General features: G+C 37.9%; 2 protein-coding genes and 1 pseudogene across 4 annotated transcripts; 1 reads left to right on the top strand and 2 right to left on the bottom strand.

The window, feature by feature from the left end:
* Positions 1–69: 69 nt before the first annotated feature.
* LOC113671438 (sodium/hydrogen exchanger 9 pseudogene) lies at positions 70–2,735 on the bottom strand (annotated as a pseudogene). Its single transcript, XR_016188417.1, has one exon. The product of XR_016188417.1 is annotated as a sodium/hydrogen exchanger 9 pseudogene (transcript).
* A 1,376-nt stretch (positions 2,736–4,111) lies between these two features.
* LOC113671431 (uncharacterized) lies at positions 4,112–9,889 on the top strand. The gene is made up of 6 exons (XM_027187622.2): positions 4,112–4,248; positions 4,775–4,867; positions 4,969–5,008; positions 5,293–5,379; positions 5,936–7,962; positions 8,259–9,889. Exons 4-6 carry the CDS (start codon positions 5,295–5,297, stop codon positions 9,708–9,710), a joined length of 3,564 nt encoding a protein of 1,187 aa, XP_027043423.2. The 5' UTR covers positions 4,112–4,248; positions 4,775–4,867; positions 4,969–5,008; positions 5,293–5,294; the 3' UTR covers positions 9,711–9,889.
* On the bottom strand, positions 8,702–22,729 carry LOC113671454 (short transient receptor potential channel 5). 2 transcript variants are annotated; one of them, XM_027187667.2, is made up of 16 exons: positions 22,568–22,729; positions 20,919–20,991; positions 20,156–20,266; positions 19,498–19,622; positions 18,529–18,741; positions 17,654–17,882; positions 17,075–17,288; positions 16,258–16,614; positions 15,684–15,710; positions 15,116–15,305; positions 14,499–14,645; positions 13,676–13,784; positions 12,891–12,970; positions 12,232–12,336; positions 10,261–11,738; positions 8,702–9,639 (listed from the first exon to the last, which is right to left on the bottom strand). In XM_027187667.2, exons 2-15 carry the CDS (start codon positions 20,965–20,967, stop codon positions 11,652–11,654), a joined length of 2,043 nt encoding a protein of 680 aa, XP_027043468.2. In that variant the 5' UTR covers positions 20,968–20,991; positions 22,568–22,729; the 3' UTR covers positions 8,702–9,639; positions 10,261–11,651. The 2 variants fall into 2 exon arrangements, with proteins under 2 accessions (XP_027043468.2, XP_089068280.1); XM_089212154.1 differs by having other exon boundaries at positions 16,507–16,614; positions 22,568–22,728.
* Positions 22,730–23,029: the final 300 nt, after the last annotated feature.

Below are 23,029 nucleotides of genomic sequence, written 5' to 3'. Positions count from 1 at the left end.
TTTGACTGGTGACACTCAATACATTCATTCCACAAAGTTAGTTATGATGGAATACAATTGCAATTGCAGTTTTTGTTTTGTTTTGTGTTTAATCCAAACTTGAAGGAGGTTCTATTTGACTTTCTTCGACAAAGATAGGCGTTAGGTACTTCTCGTCAAAACGAGACCAAACTCTGACAAGCCACGACTTTTCATACTGTCTTTTCTCAATTCTTTCTTGTGGGGTGCTTGCCGAGGGATCATTGACATCAATTAGACTCAATCTACGAGCCTTCTTTTCCTCCTCGTGTTCATCAATACCTGTTTTGATTTTCAAACACGAAAGCACAGGCATAGTAACGCCCCCAAAGAAAATCACGGACACGATGACAATGATGAGGGTAGTTGTCAGCATCATTTGTCGCGGAATTGATACTGTGTTCCTGACCGCTAACGCAAAGGCAATTGCACCTCGTAAGCCAGAGAAAAACATCATATGCTGCACGTTAAGTGGAATCTTCCGCGTCCTCCCAAAGTTTAAAAACAGCGACAATGGGTAGATGTTGAGAGCCCTTCCAACTTGTATGGCCATGAATGACCAGCCGATGAATCCTACGTTCCACTGATGATTTGTAAAAGCAAACACAGACAAACCAATGTATGAAAAGATAAAAGTCTCTGCTAAGAAATTGAGAAGCTCGAAAGTTTGAGTAGTACGCATTCGAGATTCCTCAGTGAGGTTTTTGTACGTGTAATGCTGTTGCGTTATTCCGCAGAAAAGCACAGCTACTATACCGGACCAATTGGAGAGTTCAGCTGCTAGAAAAGTACAATACGACATTAGAAAAAATAAGGCCGTCTCCAAGATGGGAAAGCTTCCTATCTTGGTGAGCTTCGTGACTAATGCATTCACAAACGACATACCGCAACCTATAGTGAAAGAACCGACGAAAATGGCTACAAAATCTGCTATGGCTTTCAAAAACGAAAACAAATCGAAATCTCGTAAGTCGCTTTGGTTGTAGGCTAAATACGTTTCTATAGCTCTGTAAAGAACGATCGCAACAGCGTCGTTAAGAACGCTTTCTCCGAAAACCAGCGCATACATATCCAAGTCAGCATGAAGATCATGAAAGATGGCCAATACGGTGACTGGATCGGTTGCCGAAATCAACGCACCGAAGAGCAAACATTCAGCGTAATCAAAATCTTCGGTTACTCCAGTCCAGACGTTGAATCCGAACACCATCGATCCAGTGACGATACAGGAAATAGTTGTACCAAAAAATGCGTAGGTCATAATGGCACCTAAATTACGAAAGAAGTAACGTTTCTGAAAACTGTACCCTGCATAGAAGATGATAGGCGGTAGGAGAACGTAGAAAAAGATCTCCGGATTGAAGGAGGATTTGGATTCGATTTCGTTTCCTTCGTCCGGCGGGGAGGTGTGGGGAGGGAAGCGAATGCCCGTCAGGGTGTAGGAGTATTCGGTGCCATTGATGTTGACAAAGACGTTTTTAGGTGCTATGGTGATGTTCCCGCAATTTTTAAGCTTGACAGCCAGCGGTTTCTTCTCCCCACGGCTCTCGGAGTATTTAATGATGGCACCGACTACAACTCCTAGAATCATCGCAACTCCAGTTTCGTGAAAAATCTCGAATCGACGGATCTTGAAAAGCCAGATCATAAGCACATTGATAATCAAGAGCGTGATTAGTATCAGCATACTAAGGCTATCTGTTTTGTGTGTGTTCTCCATCTCATCCTCTTTCTTGCCTTCGAGTGTTGTTGGCGTTTCGACCGCCTCTGACAGCATAACACATAAAATGGCAACGATGGCGCCGGCCAGAAATACATCTACTTTGTTTATCATTTTACAGCCTTTGAAAAACATTGTGTCACTGCTGTTAGCTTTGAAGGTTTTCAGGAAAAGGTTAGAATAAAAACTTCTTTCCCGAGACGAGTAACTGATGGCGAAATCAGTTGACGACAACTTCTTCCATGTTCAGCAATTATGATGGTCTTCTCGAGTCTGATATACTCACTGTCGAGGGTTTTTTCATCAGTTCGTTGTAATCTTGTGTCCTAGAGGTTCTTAAAACCTAAACTGGAGTAAAAACTCGATGATCTAATGACTTTTCGCTGCCTACGCCGATGGCGATTCTAAGGAATAAACCTTCCGGTTAATCAAACATAGTAAATATTTAATGTGATACCCGTTTTTTCGGTGGAAGTCGATTTGCCCAAAAGCTGAGTAGAGGCAGGTGGACAAGTGAAGCGACAAAATGTTAAAAGTAAACTATTTACTTGTAAAAGATAGCAATAACACTGTTATGCGACCTTTACATCATTAAATAAACGTGATAAAACAGGTTCGAAATATTCCTTCCCTAGTCTAATGTGATGATATAACTTCCATTGTGCTAGATGAGGGTAAATAATGAAGCTATTCCCTTTCTTTCGCGAACTTCTTCATCCAGTTTATTCACCTTTAAATCAGGAAGTATAACGTTTTGACAGAAATTTTAGAGATATTTGGCTGTGCCAGTTCTAATGAAAGAGTTTTGCTATAACTAGGACAAACGACAAAACCTAAAGTCGATCTACCCCCAAAAATAAACTATTTTCATGAATGCAAGCCAAATGTTTTGTTTTACTGAACGAGGCTGAAAATAAACATTGAAAAAAAAAATCGTTACAATACACACACACACACACACAAAAAACGTTGAATACTGACTGGTCTGTATGGTGCAAAGAACTTATGCATTTACCTCCACGCCGGTTTTTCGGACCCATTATTACCATTTGAAACCCATGACGTTTTTCATCACTAACCTACAGGAAGCGCCTAGGAAATAATTTGAAGCATCTTGAGCAATGGTCTCGACTTTAACCAAACTTACCTTTTCACTTTGTAAAGCATTATTGTGACCACGTGACCTGAATAAAGTGACGGTTGAGGGCTGGCGCTGTCCAAACATTATAGCGAATCTCGCTACGAGCCGCCTTTATAACACAAGAATAACTTGTTAGCAATTTTACTTAGTATATCACATCAAGCGCTAAACCTACAGCGGAAATGTATAGGCCCAAAATCCCCTTCGATTGAAAAATTTTCCGTTTTGGGTTTAGTTACGGTAAACAAACATAGTAGCGTGTAAAAATATTGCCATCAGTGCTTTTTGTTGGTGCCCCGACCCCGGTGGGCCGGTTACGGTGGGCAGGCTCATAATTATAAGAAAGATCATAGCGCTGCTAATTCTAGTGCATGCAAATATATTTAAGTGTGTTATTGTCGTAGTTTTAACAGAAAAAAACAAACGCAAAAAAAATTAATTAGATTAAAGCACTGTGATAAAAATTATGATTTATTTGAGTCGAAACCATCGAGGGTTTTCGCTGCCAAAGGAAGCGAAATGCAAAATATTATTATTACATTTACTGATGGCACATATTTATTTTTCTAGGTATTAAAACGAACTAACGAGGTTTGAATAAATCTTAAAAATTCGGTCATACCCACCACAAACATCAACTTCTTTAAGCGGCTTAAGTTTTCCTTCCACACATGCATACTAACTAACTTACTTAATCTTGGTCACTGTGCAGGTCACCTCTAAATAGTGACAATAAAGTTAATTCATAGAGTGACTGAGGTTTAACTCGACAACACGTAGTTGAAAGTTCGTACACTCTGCTACAGGTTGTTCGCCCACTTGTCCGCGTTCTGGAATACTTGTACTTCAAAAACATCCCCCCATGAAATGAAAGCAGATTTGATAAGAAGTATTTTGGCACATGACATATCTACAAGCATAGAGTCATACAAAACGATTTAATGATCAGGGGAAGAAAAACAGCTTCATTTTGCCTGCACCAAGGACAAACATTAATTAAAATCTACTTCTAGAATAAGGTTTTTAAACACACATACCTCAATCCCATTATGCGATCATCGTTGATTTTAAAAATTTTCAAGGTTCAAGTTGAAACATACTCGAGGGAATTTATTTCTTATTCATCATTATAATACGGTTTTTCAATTTCGTTGTGGTTTTTCTGCTTACAACAACAGGTTGTTCACTTACTTTTGAAACTCCAAGATTCCTGTCTTCTCAAGCTTGAAGTTCGACAAGTAGAGAATGGGGTTAGATATTTATCAGTGCAACAGTTCGCTGAAATAAAACATCAGCACAGGAATAAGACAATCGATTTTTGCCTCCTTTGCACTAGTACGATTCGTCTTTAATACGAAGAGGAAAACTGGTAAGGTCGTCTCGTTCATAAATATCTAACAAATCTGGACTAAACTTGGACATAACTATAATCCCTTTATTTTCAATCGCAAAGGAATTTGGAAAGGCTTCCTTTACTTCCCAGCCGTAAATTATAACGAAAGGTCTTTCTGTATTAGCTTTAATCATTTGTAAATGGGTTCAAGCGTTATTCCTTCACTGAAAATGCATGCAAGCCTAAATTACTTTTTATGAAGAAATTTTTAAATATACCACTACCATTACGCAAATGTGGCACATTGTACCTTGGGGAACACGTGTGTTGCTAGAGTTCACTGTAACGCGTTTAAAATAGTGTTTCGAAGGTAAATTAATCATCGTGACATTTGCCCCAAATGTCTTGTATAATTTCTTGCTGAAGTAAACAGGCTGTCCGCCTACATATTTATGTTCTGAGTTCTATGCACCTGAAGGACAAAGTCCCTTGTGAATGTCACATTACAAAATAAGAGCATATTAGCTCAGTAATAAATCACCAATGACATATATACCGACAGGTGTCGATTCCTATTAAAGGAAACGAAGTTATCCATTAAGCAACAAAGAGCAGAAGATAACGAGACCTCAAAACCTCTTTACGATTAAGGAAGGTAACGTTGATTCTCTTCAACACATCTATTATTCAGCTCATACATACAAAATACTAGAGGGAACGAAATGCAAATGTGCTTCTTTTTCATTTTCTCTCCAGCATTTTCTTGGAAAGTGCGCTGATTAATCCAGTCTCCTGAGTAAGTTTGTTGGCTTGATTTCTTAGATATTTTTACCAAACTTCGGGCTTTGGTTATGTGAAAAGCAATTGTTCTGATGACGATAGCTTCCAAGAAGTTAACCTGTCCGTTGTTCCTTTGCTTTTTCCCGGGGTACCCCAAAATTCATAATGCCACACCTACAAACCTTATAAATTCGGTTTCTAAACTTTAGACAGAAATACATAGTGAACCAACTCATTCTTAACAGGAACCTTTAACGATAGAAAAGTTTTCCCTCGGCTTAAATTTGTTTTCCTTTTCAGTCATGCTTGGAGCAACATCCATAATTCTTGCTCTTTATTGCTCAGCGTTGTTGAGGTTTGACTTTGGAGCCGCTCAGACAACAGGAGGTGATATGTCTCAAGAACTAGCTCTGTAAACTAATAAGTAACTTTGATAAATCGTTACGAGACCCTTCTGGCAAAATAGCTGATACATATTTATGGAGAAAATACATCTTCCTAGCCTCAATATCATTTGTGGATGTGGAATGAAATATATTTAATTCATGAAACAGAAAAATTTTAATTTTTCGGAAATAATTGACATCTTATTCCGGCATGTAATTCATCCAAGCTACAATCCCCACAATTTTAATCATATAAATTATTTACACTTAACTTGATAAATGGCTTAATGGTCATATGGATGCAAAACGAAAACAACACGAAAACAAAGAAAGAAAGAAGAGGAAATACATAACCAGTCAAAAAACAACCAAAAACAACTAACACACACACAAAAAACTGAACAAATCATAGAAAAACGAAAATAGTTGGCGGTGGTTTTCTGCAAGGCTCACAAAATAATGAATATCGTCAGCAATTCGAAACTGGTTTCTACGATCGCTTTTGCTGGTTTCTCAATACTTAACATTTTTATTTTCACATTTTTTGTTTTCATCAGGCAACCAGTGCGACCAATTATTAGATTTTGAGGACATGAATCAGCTAAACTGCTTCTCAGCTGCTGGAGGCGGTTCACGATCCTTATCTACAGAAAAGGCAAAGAGTGGTCAGCGTTCTCTCAAGTGGGTGGGCGCCACAGCTGGTTCGTCGGTGCTAGCTTATACCAGGCCTTCCTCATCTATCATTACAGGAAATAAACTCAAGCGGGGAGGTATGAAGTTGTGGCTATACAAGAAAGAGACTTCCAATGGGAAGATGTTGACTGTTAATCTACGAGACGAAACTCAGAAGACTTCGTTTGGAGCTTTTGATGTCAATCTCGGATTTAAAGGCTGGAGAGCTGTATGGGTGGCATACTCCGAATGTAAATCATCGTCAATCACTACCTTAAGTTCCTACAGGTTGAGTAAAGTCACCTTTTCAGTGAGCCATAAAGATACCATCTATTTTGATTTGATTGACTTTGTGGAACATATGAGCTTCCAAACTCGCGATAAAATAGTTCCTCCAATCAACCAGCAGGGATATGACAAGACTGAAATCAACACCGCTCGGCAATTGTATCGTTGGAGTAGAAAGCAGCCTACCAATCTTCCTACAACGGTCGATCCGTCTAAAACAGAAGGTCTCAATCATATCGAAAGTCGTCTTCGAAATTTCTACTGCAGTGAAGAAAAAACCAGTTACGATTTCACCGGGTTTCTCGATAAACGCTGGAAGTCACTGACGAAAAGTATTGATAAGGCACACGAACAATATGATAAACTCATATTTAAAACAGCACCAGGAGGGAAAAGAGTGATTAGTGGCCCTTCACTGTTTTGCTATGGCTGTAAAAAGGGAACAACAAAGTATTCCGCCGCGGATCAAACGAGAAAGTTTAGCTTTGTCATGGCAAATATTATGCTTCCATTGGCGCAGGAGTATTATTTACGGTCCCGCCAGGTTGAGATAGTTAAGACAGCGGGCGAGGAATTAAAAAAACTAGGCTCTTCTGCTTCCGCTAAGGTAAAAAAATCTCTTAAACGAATCGCTGGAAAGCACAAACCCAGACAGGACGAGTTCCTTAACTACCTAAAATCCAAAGGAAAGCCTTACACAAAAGCGAAAGTCCGTGAGTCATTAGAATATATAAACAAAGCTCGTCTTCAACGGGTCATAAATTTGTTGGATTTCGTCGAAGACCAAGGTTGGACGGATGGTAGTGCCATTGGCTCCATAAGAGGAGATTTGAACCAGAATGGAGCTGGATACATGCATACCCTTTTCCTTCTCAAGAAGTCTCTTCATGAAAACAGTGCAAACAAGACCAGACTTATAAATTTAGTCAATGCCGCTAAATGGTACAACTACTTTGGAGAGGTGTACCAAAGCACGTACGAGTACAAGGGAACAAACGCCGATAGAATGATTACGACAATGCTTTTTCGTCTTTTGACTGTTTTGATGATGCCCATAGATACCCCTGATGAACAGAAGGCAAGGCAAAGAGACATGGATGCTTTGAAACTATGGATGGAGAATGCTTTAGCGGTCAACAAAGCATTCGGAGGAGTTATCAAGCCGGATTTTACTGGTTTTCATCACATGGGGTTCTATGCATCCGCATATATACCTCAAGCACTGCATACAGCAGCGCAACTGCAGTACTTATTAGAAGGAACTGACTATGCTTTATCAAGCACTGCTAAGCAAAATTTACTCAAGACCCTTAAGACTCTCCGGGTGACAGCTGTAAAATACTCTACACCAAACAGCGTTGGAGGACGCTTTCCTAGCTTTTCAAGGAAAGTCCTGGTCAACATACTTCCTGCATATGCCTATGTGAGCGTTACCCGTCAGTGTTCAAGAACTCAGAATCCATTGCCAAGAGTACATATCCCTGACCTAAACGCGGATGCAACGATGTTTTTACGATTATATCAGCCTTCCGACAAAAAAATATCTAAGTATCTGGGTGGTGGAGGAATTAGTCGAGGAAAATCATATATGAATACATTGGGATCTTTAGATATAATGATCCAAGTAAGTGTATACATACGTGTATTTTATGCGTTCTATTCTTTACAGTTTAAGACAATATCAGTGCTCGGATTATAATCTAAATAATAACATAGGTGTGTATAACTTAAGCTGGATAAATTGTTTAAAGAGGAAAGCTCGTCACTTTAAAAATATTTTCTCTTTCGTAACACGTTTTAACTCTCATTTAGTAAACCGCGATTCTGTCAGGTTTCGCATTCAACTTTAAATATGTCCCGCGGATGAAATGTCTTTTTATTATTGAAATAGTAAAATTGAAACTATATTTCTCATAACAGGCGCACAACAAAGCCGTTGAGAAGGGTATGTCTGCAGAATCCTCTCCAAATGGTCATTGGTCTAAGAACTTTGCAGCTCTTTCCGTACATCGTCGCGAAGATTGGGCAGTTACCGTTAAAGGCTTCAACAAATTTGTTTGGGATTTTGAAATGGGTCCTTCAGAAAACCCTAACGGTATCTTCCAAAGTTATGGTCAAATGCTTATAGCTAACAGCGAGGGGTCCCTTTTAGCGCATGATGTAGAAAAGGGGTGGGATTGGACAAGAATTCCTGGTGCCACTACTATGTCCCTGACTCTTGAGGAAACGCGAGTGAAGAAAGCAAGGTATTTCAGTCCAAGATCGTTTGCTGGTGGAGTTACTTTCAAAGGACCAGAAGCCTTGTCAAACGGAGTTTTTGGCATGGACTTTTACCAACCAGACTACCAATTCTCACACAGCTCTTTTCCCAATATAAAGCTTTATTTCAAAAAGTCAGTTTTCTTTTTTCAGAACGTGATTGTCTGCCTAGGCAGTAATATAAGAATAGGAAACGGACAAGGGAAAATTGCCCAGACAACTCTATTTCAAGACAAGGTTCAAAGGGTCGATACCGGAGGTCAGATGAGATCATTCTCAATCAAGGTAGACGGCGTCGTAAAAGATGGTTCATCTACATTTGCAGCAATGGTGCCACCTTTGAATTCACAAGCAGGCTACATACGTCTCCTTGACACCAAAGGTAACAGCTACTATATCCCGGCTTCGAGTGCCTCCAGTCTCAAAGTTCAAATTGCGAATCAAAACTCAAAAACACCAGCAGCTAAGCCATCAAGTGGTCGCTACGCCACAGCTTGGCTTGAGCACAGTCCTTCTAATGACAATTACGAGTACGCTGTTTACGTAAAATCAACATCGTACCCCAAGTCTGCTGAATTCGTTTGGAATTTTCAGGCAAGTAGTCGTAATAAAAAAGTATACAAAGTCTTACAGAAGAACGACGTAGCACACGTGGTCAAATTTGAAATGTCTACAGTGGATTGGCGGGAGGTGAGTCCACCTCAGTTTGGCTATGTGATATTTTCATCCACGACAACGCTTCCTTCAGACGGCCCAATCAGGTCATCCAACAAACCATGCATTATCATGGCTAGAGAAGATGGGGGGTTTCTCTATCTTAGCGTCAGTCATCCTGACTTGGCGTTTCCTAATTCTGGCCATCTCAAGACAATGGAAGATATCGGAGTTCGGGAATATTACCATATAGAAAGCCAGGAAATTTCAATTACTGTGGGGCTGAGAAAAAGAGTGCTCAAGACACTTCCGGCGCAACCAATGGTGCATGGATCACCAGCTGAGTACGTGCCAACAGTTCAGGTCAAATCCACCAATCCAACGCTACCTAAAGGCAACAAAATTGTCTTTAGCAATCTTAAGAATGGCTTCAGTGTTGAGGTCAAGCTTAGGAAATAATGAAGGAGCTCTTCTTCTCTCTTGAGCTTATGAGTTGCGAAGAGGTGCATTAATTAGATGTGTAAAAATTAGTGGTACTCTCTCTCGTCGCTCTCGGTTTGAATACTTTACATTTTATCTGTCATGAATTCTTCATTTGATGATGTTTGCCAAAGCAAAATAAAAATCATTGAAGATTGCGTCTGAGGTTTGTTTGTTTTTCACTTTAAGACAAGGTTAGAACACATTTCGGCCCATTGGGACTAGCGTGGATTTCTAAAAATACTGTGCGTGTGGTAGCGATAGTCTGGGAACACCGGTGACAAGTAAAATATTTACATCTAAAATTGGTAAGTTGCGCCAAAGTTTCTTAAGAGGGTTGGGATGGCAAAAGTTATAGTCGATTAACTTGAAAACGTGGTAAAAAAAACAATGAAATCTCCATCTTTGAGCATCAATTTTACTTTCAGAAACGATCTTTCCAGGCTGTGTTAAACTAAGAGAGATATTTTCGCCCTCGTTCATTGATAATTTCCAATGAAGGAATAAAATAGCTGAACGTGTAGCTTACCAATTTCTTCAGGAATCGGCGTTTTTCCATTCAACACAGAGCCCATAGGGATAGAAAAAAAACCAATTAGAAAACTAGGCGTCTTCCTATGAGCCCCTCTCGCTGAAAGAGGTGAACTGATACTCACTCTTTATTTCTGTTGGTCGAAAACGCGTCTTATATACAAGGCAATGGCAATTGTAACTAATACCCTATTCACACCAAAGCTTAAACATGTTTAAAAACGAGGTTTAAAATTGTTTTTTTCATAGAAGCTGCTAAAACCGATGGTTGTCACCTTCATGTTGAGCATACAGAAAACATAAGTGAGTCACTACCTCAGTAAAACCTATGGAAAATTAAGTTTTTCTGAATCTGTTCTCTGTTTCTAATTGTCATATAGATAAAGCCGGTTTAACAAAACACATTTGGGGTTAAACGCTTCTAAAACACTCTCGGCGAAGGGACTGTTTGTCACAGGCGAGGGCTACATTTAAAAAATTTGAGGAAGGTATAAATCTTCCCATGGTAAAAAAAACTGATAAAATTTTGAATGAGTTTACTTGATTATAGGGAGTTTGTAAAAATAATATTCTTAGATAAATAATAATTATTAAACCGAACCTCCGATAGAAACGCAAGGATTTCACATTAGGGAAGGCGGTCGTTCTTAGGGGAAAATCGATTAAATACTTTTCATAAGACTAGCATCCAAAATTATTTGGAACAAGTAAAAATTCTATACGAAATTTTACAATGTCAAACTCAACTTAGCAGCTTTTGCATTTCACTCCGATCCGAATCAAAGCAACAATCCAACATAATCAATCAAGCATAATTTTGAGGCGTAATGAATGCAATCTGTGGAGTAAAAGCGTTTACAGACTTCATTAATCCTCCGTTGCCATAGCAAAGTGATAAAAATATTAGGAAAAATAACCGATGTCAAAGCTGATGGCAGGGTGCAAAATTTGATTTTTATACCCATTTGCGCTGAGATTCGAATTTTTCTAACGTCAAGCTCACACACATTTTATGACATATTAAATGAAATTTGACCGACTCCACACAACCCATTTGCCCAAGTTGTAAACCATGGGCAAATCTAACATTAATTATTTTTATAATAAGGTCTGTACTAATTTTTTATCGTAATTATCTTATTCTATTATGAGTTTGGAGTGATTTTTTATTCTTCTGTGATAAGTCTTTGAAACCGATTTTTTTAACTAGGTTAATAATTAAGGCGGCTTATTTTAAGAAATCTTGAATTTTTGTTTTAAGCTGTCCTCAAATTGATTGAACTGACTTGTTTAATGTAACTAATTAGGAGTTAGTATTAAAGTTAAAGTTATAGGTCTAGTGGTAAGAAATTGCTGAGTAGGAAATAGTCATCAGAAATGTCGATTGATTCACAAATAACAATCCTGGCCATTGTCCTCTATAGAGTTTTGCATGTGAGGGGTTCTGATGTTGTCATTCTTCGTTTCTCTCTTTGCCTGGTGGGTTAAAAGGAGAGAAAATATATATCAATTTAGCTTATCCATGAAAATTTTTTCCTAATAATTATTGTATTTACTGTTCGATGCACATGACTGATTTGAAACATTGTGCGAGGACCAGGGTACATCTGCAATCACCGTTATTAATGAGGGACCCTTCTGAAGAGCTTAAGCGTCAACATGCAATAGGAGCCAAGAAGTTTAATTGGTCAATAAGATTTCAAAGATGTTATGAAGAAAGCTAACAGAGTCACCCATGCCGCCATCTTGTGTTGGCCTTTCCGTCACTCTATAGGTTAAACAGCAGAAGGAATAAGAAGTATGTGGTTGTCAACATTTCTATATCCAAAGATTTAGCTATATTTACTTCCTGCAAGAGATTATAAACAGTCTATAATCGCTTGCTTTTTGCACATGGCTAAACATGCATATTAATCCTGTGACGCGATAGGAGCAGTTTGAAATAGAATACCTACAAACAAAGTCTGACCTGTTCTCTGGTTTGTCCCAGCCTTTCGATAAGTATGTTCAGCTTTTCTTCCATTCTCTCTAGTCTGCTTTTCAAGGAGACGACCCGATTTGGCTCTTGACTCCCCTATTATTTGGCACACAAACAATAGAATATTGGATAAGCAAAGGAAGTGTATGGATTCTCAATGCAAAGATAAGCGGTAATGACAGGTAATTCGAAAAGCGTTGGCATATCATGCCTGAATTTCTAAAGAAAAATACAAATTTTCGCATAATATTAGAAATAGTTAAAGAGTATTTCACGGAAAAAATTCAGCAGCAAGAACAACAACAATTTCAGTAACGTCAGTCGTTTATATGAAACAACTAATGGCATAAAAAGTATCCATCGGTAACATAGTTCGGCTTCGCCTTTCTGAAGACAACTGAATTCCAAGTGCCTAAGGGACTTTGCGATCTAACATGCAGACCAGAACAAAACAACCAAACAAAACAAATATAAAACAACAAAAACCACAAAAAAAACAAACAAACAAAATATTTTCGATGGGTGAGATAAGAGCAATAAAAAAAGTGCGCGTTCAGGAGCCACCACGTATCTATGAATCAACAATTAGCACACCGACGCACTGAACCTATGCTGCGAAGCGCTTCATAGACTGAAAAAATAGGTCTTACTTGTTCTTTTTCCTCTTGTATTTCAAGTTCTCTTTTCACTCTATTCAGGTTTTCTTCCAAGGTATCCAGTTTACTATCGACTACAACAAGTTGTTTATGTCAGAGGAAGTGCATTAGACGTAACGTAGTAACGCGTCTAGATATACGAGCTGGGTCATTATTACTCTGTTTTGGGACGAGCATGGGGCTGCTGCAGAGGTCATGAACATATTGAAAACTTGAAGACGTACATTCACTAATACGCAGTTGTCTCACTTAGCAATGAAAACAAACAATGAGAAGCGAAGATGAGAAGTATGGTTTTTTTTTTATCCTACCCAGTCAGATGGCATTTGGCTAAACGTTGTAACGCCCTAATTGGGCGATGAAAATATTTCGTCAGTGGATTTCGAGTCATTGATTAACTTATTTTTATTTATTTGGTTTTTTCCCGAGAGACAGGAAATGATAGAAAAGCTAGTTTGATTAAAGAAGATTTAATTGTTTGTTTCACAATATATACAATTGATAGCCTGACTCTACATCGTGAGGCAAACGATTAAACTTCATATATATATATATATATATATATATATATATATATATATATATATATATATGTATCTCCGTGGACGATAACATCTTTTATAAATCTGAGCTAGAACTATATATGAAAAAACAAATTCATCTGTACGTAATTGTTCAACAGATTTAGAAGATCTTCGTAAGTTCGCCCATTTTCTCGTATGAATCTTATAAACTTTTTCTGCACAATAATCATAAAGAGTTATTTATGAAAGCGTTACCTGTTGAAGGAAACGATCCTTTATATTTCTCTTTATAGCGGTTTTTTATTATAGGAAAGAACACGCTCTTCAAGAAATCTTTGTACTCCTTTTTCCTCCTTTTCTTTCTCTTTATAAGCAAAAACAAGAACAGCAAACAACTGGTGTTAGTCTTAAGAACAATAGGCGAGACTAATTTTGGCAAAAAGCAAAAATGGAATATATATAAACAAACGGTGCAACAGCGACCGCTCACAAATTACTAAACAAACAGAAAAAAAACCAAACAAAAGAAACAAAGCCAGAGCAAACAAGCACAACATAAATTCCAAAAACATGCAAACAAACAAGCGAAGCGGAATCGATCAGAAAGAAGCAACAACAGCATCACATGTCGATAAGCTTTTTGCACTGGATAAAGGATACATGAATTTTTTCTGGGCGCAGCAAGCATAATTTGAGGACTAAAATAGGTATAGGTAACAACATGATTTCGAGTGCAATTTGATGTCAATAAGCACAAGAACATTCTTATGGCAAGTGCTTGCCCACGAGTGTTTATCACACTAGATTTTAAGATAAATCATATTATTACTTGTAAATAATGTACATGAAAAGCATCACAGAAACTCGAGACAAACGAAATTTTGAAAGAGTGCGCGCGCTATTTGTAACTTACACTCGTGTTACAACTTTGCACTCGTGTTTCATAAAAAATGCAAACGTTTTCAGCCAATCAGACGCGTGCGATTTTTCCATGTACATCATTAATACACTAAAATAATGATGATTATGGCTAATCTTAATTGGCAAGCTCTTTTCCGATCTGGTACTGGTTTAGTACCCCCTCTCCGGTATCTTCGTGAAGTCTCCAATACAAGTACACTATTGGCAAAGTAAGTATGTTGAATGGTACAACAACCACGTGCATTCGTCTATACTGCTCCTCCATAACAGAGCGTGAGAATTTCCATTCTATTTCCCAGCCGTTCTAAACAGTAAGGATACAAAAGCAATGCTGCATGAAAGCTGATCATTACTATATCATCAAGAAAAAACTTCGGATAGATCTTTTTTTTTTTTGTATAGTTGAGTCATAAAACAAATTGTTTGTGTCAGAGGAAGTGCATTAGAAGTAACGTAATATCGCGTTTGGGTATACGAGCTGAGTCATTATTACGCTGTTTCGAGACGAGCATGAGGTTGCTGCAAAGGTCATGAGCATGTTGAAAATTTGAACGCGTACATAAACAAATACGCAGTTGTCTCACTTAGCGATGAAAACAAACAGTAAGAAGCAAAGACAACAAGTATGCCTCTTCATTTGAATGATTCCAAATAAAACTTAAACTTAAATCCAGCGGCGCGAAAAACAAACGTAAAATCATAGTGACAGAGATATATAATAATATTTTTCTTTTCTGATCATATATATAATTTGCTTGACTAATTAAAACAAACCTTGTACTTATCATATGTCGCTGTCAATAAGGCTACTAGAATATTAACCAACATGATGACTGATAGCACCAAAAAACACAAGAACAGGAGAACAACGATGATCGTAGTCGTACTAGTTTGAGATTCCATCTCCTCGAAATGTGTCATTCCAAAAACAGACCAGACAAGATGTATTGCAGACTTTAAGAAACTGAAAGTAACGGAAGGAGATGCTTGTGAGTGTAGTATGTCGTTAAAAAAAGCCATGAAATGAACATCATTGTACTAAAAAGGGTATGTGTTTCTTAACTAACTTGTTACCCTACTAGCAGATTTTGGGCAAATGCGCTGCTGAAATGTATACTCTTCTCGAAAACGAGCCAAATTTTAGGCAGGTTAGATAATTTTTCACTCTTAGGTTAATTCATCAGTTTTGGAATTGTTTAAGGTATTGACAAATAGAGCAATTTTACGTTCCATTCAAGGAAATGAAATAAATTACGTTTTGGCCAGTTGATGAGAGGATATAAAAGTCTGATTCTTCATTCTCGACCTTGTTTGAGCTTTAAGTAAAAGGGAAATGACCTACCAGTCGAAATTTCCTGGAACACAATACCTGGGAAAGAAGAAAGGAAAAATCCCTTTGTTTATATTGATAAGGTAAAATGGTCGAAAAAAAAAATAGAATGTTAGTATGGGAAGGAAACAGCAAGAGACAACTTGAGTAGAACACAATCATCAATGATGCCTATTTATGTGTACCCCTGACCTGAACACCACTTCTAGCGATAATCCAAAAAGTCGATCTAATTTTTCAAGCTAGACTGGTCCAATATCATGTCCATAGGCAAAAGGGTCCTTTCTCAGAATAAGGAGAGGGATAAATTGCTCTCTTTATAAAACTTTGTCAGAGTCTACTCATAATGTGTTGGCCGCAAGTATTTTAAGAGTGAAATGTTGAACGAGCTAGCTCTCAGAAAATATTATAGAGCTTTCATCCTTGATTGACGATTCTCGCTTTAAAGATGGAAGGTGGATTGCAAAATGATTTGAAATTTTTGCTCCGTTGTTGCCGTCTCCTTCCTACACCATTTTTTTTTACATAGTGACAAATGAACAGTTAAAAACAAAAAGGCACAGTAGCAGGTAAGTAAGCGGCTTACTCTGTATAAATTGATTTGCTGTCCTGTGGAATCGTGTACGACTTTTCAGCGGTGTAACACTTCGTGATGGCCATTGAAAACGCCACAATCACGAAAGCAAACTGAATGAGTATAATCAGCAAGTCTCTTAACATTTGAAACAACGCCAGCTGAAGTGGACCGACAACTGAACTAAGCTCTAATATACTGGAAAATCGTAAAGTAAGGAACAGGGTGTTGAACCCATAGGAGTAATTGGCGATTTCTAACCAGCGATTGTGAAAGGCATCGCCACCGATAATGAAAGTTGCTATTCGGCAAACGAGAATGACCACATAGATAAAAACGATCCCCATATCTAAGTAGTTCCACATGTCTCTAGAATGGAAAGAAAATAAACTGTTATTTAAAAAGTTTCGTCTCGATATTTTGAATCGTCTATTGTGATATGCAAATTGAACGTCGATAAGAGCTGTTACCAAAGAAGGTAGGTTCTTAAAGCGTTTAATTGTTGTCGATCTCACACTAAATTTGGAATTGCTAAAGAAAAGCAAACACCAGACAAAGAAAACTGCAACAACTCCTACTATGCAAGAATCTCGTTTTGCTACACATGTGATACAATTGCAACTTCCGATTACTCTCACAATCAAGGATTTCTGAAAGAAATGGAAATCATTTTCAGGTGTTCCAAATTATCCTGAAAAATTTCCTGGGAAATATACATTGAGAAACAGAGCTAACAATAATTATATATTTTTTTAATAGAGATACTGGACTTAAAAACTCAGGTGATCTAAAAAGCTCTCTCGCCCTCTGAACGTCAAGGGTCTACTACCTGAAGTAAACTTTTTCCGCCGATGTTTTATACTGATGGATCTCACTGACAACAAATCCAACGAAGAAGAACAACGCCAAGGCCTCCTCAATGGTCGGAGCAACAGACGAACCATTTATGGATATCCAGAAATGCAGCACAATGAAAATCAGTTGCATAAACTGCGTCTTACCGAAAATGACGCAGGGAGTATCCGAGTACCATCTATAAGTTTCTGTAAAAAAACGGGATTAAGAATGGTGAGTTGAATGATGATTGTTATGTCAAATTATGCCTTATAATAGTTTAGACAGTTCAATTGTGGAGACAAAAAACAACTCTGATACATTTTAAAGAACCAATCTTTGCTTGTATTGAGATAAATGACATTTGACGGTGTCATTAGGTCCCTTACCTAAAATCCGAGATAATGCAAACCTTATGATAACGTAGACAAAATCGATAATTTATGCCCCTATGGAGAGAGATGCGTACCTCAGAACTGAGAAAATGTTGGGCGGTTACATGAATAACAACCAGTTATTTGAATCATTCTTTTAGACGTGTCTCATTTTATAATTTACCTTATTTTATATTTACCTAAGATCCTTGTGCAAAGCGATCTCGATTTCTCTCCTTCTGCTTTTTGTTGCTGGTCCTGAAGGAATGCACATGCGATTAAGGGAAGCAGTAGGGGCGTCAAAATTGTATCCAGCATCATGATCAATAATAGAACACAGCGGTGCAGCTTTCCAAATTGGAAATCCTCCGATAAGCCATATTTCCATCGTTTTTCTACTCTTTTGAACACAAATGGATGTGATAAGAACTGAGGAAATAACGTGATAGGAAGAAAATAAATACTTTTGTCAATAATGAATTACTTTAACTAATAACCATACTCCATACTCCTCCTTCTTATTTCTTTTCTAACTCACTTACGAAGGCGACGCTTCAAGTATCGCAACTATTCAATTAACCTGAATTTGGTACTGCTCGAAATATCCACAAATCCTCTCGTCTATAACCTTTTTTCAGGCTATATGTTATAGAAATCTAGTGCAAAATATAATGCATTGAAGTTGTTTGAACTTGGAAAATGAAATCGAATAGCGTTCCAGAGGTTGGAATCAGTGGTCAACCAATTTTAGTTACACTTGATGCAAAAGTTAGCCTTGATGAAATATTCCTCAAATGACAATAAAATATGTCATGCTTTAATTTGGAGGGGTTATGGCCTTGCATATAAACAGCCAAATGATTGATGGTTTGGAATGAGTGTGTTCATGGTGGGTCCACATTTGAACCAAATTTGCACTGCCATTCATCAAAATCGGTTGCCAAAGTTCACAATCTCTGGAATACGTATGCTTCTTTCATGAGAATGAGCCCGAGGTTCTAAGTTCAATAGCAACCGAAAGACTTTAAGATTTGTGTTTCCAATTTTTTTTCCGGGAGATACACCATAAAAGTACTTTTTTCTGTTGTTCAGCAATTGCCTTATCCGTCATGTCACTGAACAGAGAACCATATCGATCCATATCTTCATCATTGATGCGCATGTCTTCTTTCCTCTCTACTTGGTCCAAGAAATCGAATGCAAAGTCCTGGACATTATCAGCTAGGTTCTCCAAGGATTTTGTGTTCTCTGTGGTTGTTTCAGCCAGATGAAGTAGTTTTGCATGAACCTAATATTTATATTGAGACAGAGAATAAGCGAAAACTAAAATAAAAACATGATACCTGTATGAGTTAACGAATGAGGACATGAGAAAAAGGAAACAAACAAGCAAACGATCGGAAGTACAGACAAAAGATTGATGGAGTGGATGAATGCATGAATAGATCTAGGAATTAAGACCCTATACAGCCAAGGTAACTTTTATCGAAAACACAAAAAAAGATTAGAGTTCAAAATCGGAAGCTGTGTCTGAAATCTAACAATCGTGTCCAAAATCGGACTCTAAAGTCTAAAATCGGACGGTTGTATCTAAAGTCGGGCGCTGGTATCCTAAAGAGGACGCCAGAGGTAAAAATCGGACACCAGTGTCTAAAATTGCATGTTAGTGTCCAAAATCTGAGACTGCTGTCTGAAAATCTGACACTCCTTTTAATAAAACGGACACTAACTTCTAAACTAGGGCAGTATTGCTTTAAATCTGACGGTAGTGTCCAAAATTGGACACATGTTTAAAATTGGACACACGTTTCTCTAAAAGAACTGTAATGTCATAAAGCGGACTTCGGGTCTAAAATTGGACACTAGTGTCTAAATTTGGATGGTATTGTTTAAAGTCGGACACCGGTTGTTTTATAACAGTGGGCTGATTTAGGTATCCAGTGGTCTGCCTGTTATTTGCGTGTATGGTTTACTTCCCTCTCAACAAAATTGTGATTTATGGCTATCAAAAGATCGAACCTTTCTTTCAATTTAGTAAGCTTACCTTAAATGCGTTTTTGATGGGGTCTTCCGCGTCGCAGAGAGCATTAACTGTAACTACTTTCTTTATATTCTCCCATGACATGTGATCTCCTTTAGCACTCAAAAAATAATTCAGGGTGAAGGTATCTAAATCAAATGGTGAAGAGCGTTATCTCAAAGGTACATGCCTTGTCTCTTCGAAAATATGATGGCACTTCCTGACAAAGGGGAGGTTGCAATATAAAAAAAAAGATTAAGAACGAATAGGGAGACGTAAATTTTAAAGGATAACAGATTTTCATTAGGGGAAAAATTCTTCTAATGGCCAACGGAAGGTCTTCAGAATCTTAGAAACTATACCGAGGGTCAGAGATAACTCTGACAGATTTTTTTGTGAATTCAATGCTCAGTGGTTTCCTTCGACCATAAGGTGTTTCAGTGATGGAAAAATCTAGATATTGTTGGATTGTAAACAGCGCCGGAATGTCTTTCAGGTAAAGGGTTCAGTTTCTCCATTATGAAAAACAAGGCTTTCTTTTAACCAAAATGTCATGCCAAAAGCTGTTCATAAGTAGTCACTTGCCTATTGTTGAGAAAAATTCCAAGTGATTGGAAAAGTTCCATTCCTCATTCCAGCTTTGAGGTAAATAAAGGATGCTTGAGTAATTAAATATAGTTACCTGTGTCGTAATGGACTGGTGAGTTTCTTTCTTCTTGTGGACCGAAACGAATTTCTCCGCTTGTCCCTGCCTTACTAGGACTGTCCTTGCGTCCCATCTTATCCTTTATCCCTGTGTTGTATGAAGGTACATCGTATACATATGAGAATGAAAGTTTGAGACCATCCTTACGTTATCTCTTTTATTAAGTATCCGGTTCCGTGAGCCATCTTTACATCAAGAGATGAACGGTAAATGGTTGGAGTTCAGGAGAAGCAACTGATTGTTGAGGCTAATCGCGTGGATGAGAGTAGTCCGAAGGAAACTGTTTTAGGAGACATTAACAGACGATTAACCCGATGCTTGAGGCATTCGGTTGTGAAATTTCTTATGCACCAATACAAATAAATTAATGCAACATGGCGGTTCAGATGGCACTTGTTAGTCTCTTTTTTGCTGCCCTTTCTTGCTGATGGTTTTGCCGGTACAGCTCTATTTACGGTTGTTCCCGATTCAAGAATGGTTCTTACTTCCATATCAATCCCAATTGAGTGTCAATATGGGGTAAGGCGAACGTAGGTATATGCCAGCCAGAACTACCCTAACCTGGCATTTACTACTAATAATCAAGAATTTATCAACTGGATTACGCTGCCAATCTTTTAAAATAATTTCTAACATCTCTAACCACGAACACTCTCCTCGGCTGATCTCTGACTTTATATTTGAAAAGGAGGGAAGTAAGAAAAGACACGTTATTCAAACAGTAAATTGAATCACTGACATTGGAGTCCCCCATCCACAAAGCTCTGCCCTTCTGATGCGCTTTCCATGTTGCTATGTGACGTATTCTTTTACTGCAATCAGAAAAGAAAAAAAATGTATTAGCTATGGTTTGGAGGAAATACAAGACACGAGCTTTAAAAAGATTTCAACAACTTCCGTAGAACTATAATTTGCAATTCTGCTCGCAAAAAACAACAACACAAACAAATGCTGGGACAACGTTGGAAGCACCCACTGCATAGGTCCAAGCGTAAGATGTGGAGTTGTGCGAAAGGCTCATCGAAAGGCTTAAAGCCTCGTTACTAATATTAACATTACACTTCTAGCATCTTTAGAAACTGTAGTGACCAAAAAAATTCAGTATCTTGATAGCGACTTCCCCTTAGATTGGCGAAGTCTTTACTTCAACAATAAATGCTGCAACTTTTCCCTTCTTCGGCTTAAATTATGGGGAAAAAATGAAAAAGGAGCAAACAATCTGATTGGGAATGAGGATGAAGATAACATTGTGCGAAGGCTCAATAACTGCACCTCTAACAAGGAACTACGAAAGGCTCTGTGTGTTGTTTGCTAGAATGGCTAGAAGAGCTTGGCGTGACACACAAAAAATAAACTTATTGTTTAAAAGTCAGTATTAAAAAAACATTTTTTAGACAAATTTAGTCAATTACAGCTTAGCTTTGGGTAGTAACGAACCTTAAAATTCGAAATTAATTACTGCCATCAGCATTATAATTTAAGTCTTTGGAAGTAGAAACTGGTGGCAACTGGTGGTGCCTCATCACTCGCAACACAACGTAACGGAAAATGAAGTGAAATATTTCCTTTAATTGTATTTTTGTTTCATTCTTAATTTCTTTTTATTTTATTTCATTCTTTCCATCTACTCAGTTCCAATAGAAAGCACTGTAGATATAAACAGCATCATAACAGGAAGACGATACCAGCGGAGTAATGAACCTTAAAATCCGAAATTAATTACTGCCATTAGCGCCATAATTAAAGACTTTGGAACCAGAAGGTGGTGGTGACGATAATGTAATGAGACTTAAAGTACGGAATTAATTAACTGCCATCAGCACTATAATTTATTAGAACCAGGGACTGATGGCAAATTAAATCTACCGTTTGTATCTAATTTTTGAACATAACTGTAGCTTTGGCTGTTGTAAAAAATATAAAAGGTGCCACGTTATAGTCAAGTGTAAAAAAATGACGCAATTCCATCATAAAGCAGGATTTAAGAAACTTGTAAAGTAGGAGCTGGCTTTTTTTTATGTATCTACTACTTCATTGCTTTGCCAGTAACCCGCCTAAGTTAGATATAAAATAGGCACTTGAAAATGTCGTTTGTGAGATGCAGTGGCTGTGCTAAGTGTTTTTCTCTCAATTCCTGTCAATGCATGCCACAAGAAGTGAACATCATTGAATATTACAAATGAGTGTTTTCTTTTCTCTTCATTTCTTATCCCGTCTGACAATTCAGGTACAGTTATTGAGGTAAACTAGGAGTAAATGATCAGTGTCTTAGACGAGAAAAGCATTCACTAGCCAAAATCATCCGCTTCTTATAAGCCTTAGATCGATAAGCGCTTTTCACACCACTCGACGACGCTCCTTTTCTTAGACGAGTAAATTTGTACTCACCACTTAGCGCTGCAAGTTTTTTTCCTTCTTCTAAAAGATGGTGAAAAACAAAAGAGATGATCAGACAAAAACCTTGTTTAAGAGAAAGCTCAGCCTACACACTTGCTTCTGAACTCATCTCTAATGACGAAGTTTTGAAAGTTCCGTGTTTAAATTGAAGTAGAGACAACAACAATACAGCGTTGACGCTTGACCGAGCAAAGGACTTCGGCGGAAGTGACGTCGTTGCTTCACATAATAAGGTAGAAACGACCACCGCAATTATCTAAAATAGAGTTCCAATACAAGACACAATTTATTTTCGACAGGAAGATCATACCAAAGAATAACAGAAATGGAATGGATGAAATACGAGAAAAAAAGGAGTATCGTATCAAACACACGTTTACATTCATCGAATGCTGCAGCAGACCACGGCTGGAAATCACGTTTCCTAAGAAAGACGAATCAGCAACCGTTACA

Source organism: Pocillopora damicornis, chromosome 7 (genome assembly GCF_964200805.1).
Source record: "Pocillopora damicornis chromosome 7, jaPocDami1.2, whole genome shotgun sequence".
NCBI classification, from domain to species: Eukaryota; Metazoa; Cnidaria; class Anthozoa; order Scleractinia; family Pocilloporidae; genus Pocillopora; species Pocillopora damicornis.
Note: the sequence above shows the minus strand (reverse complement) of the source record. Positions and strands in the feature narration are given on the sequence as shown.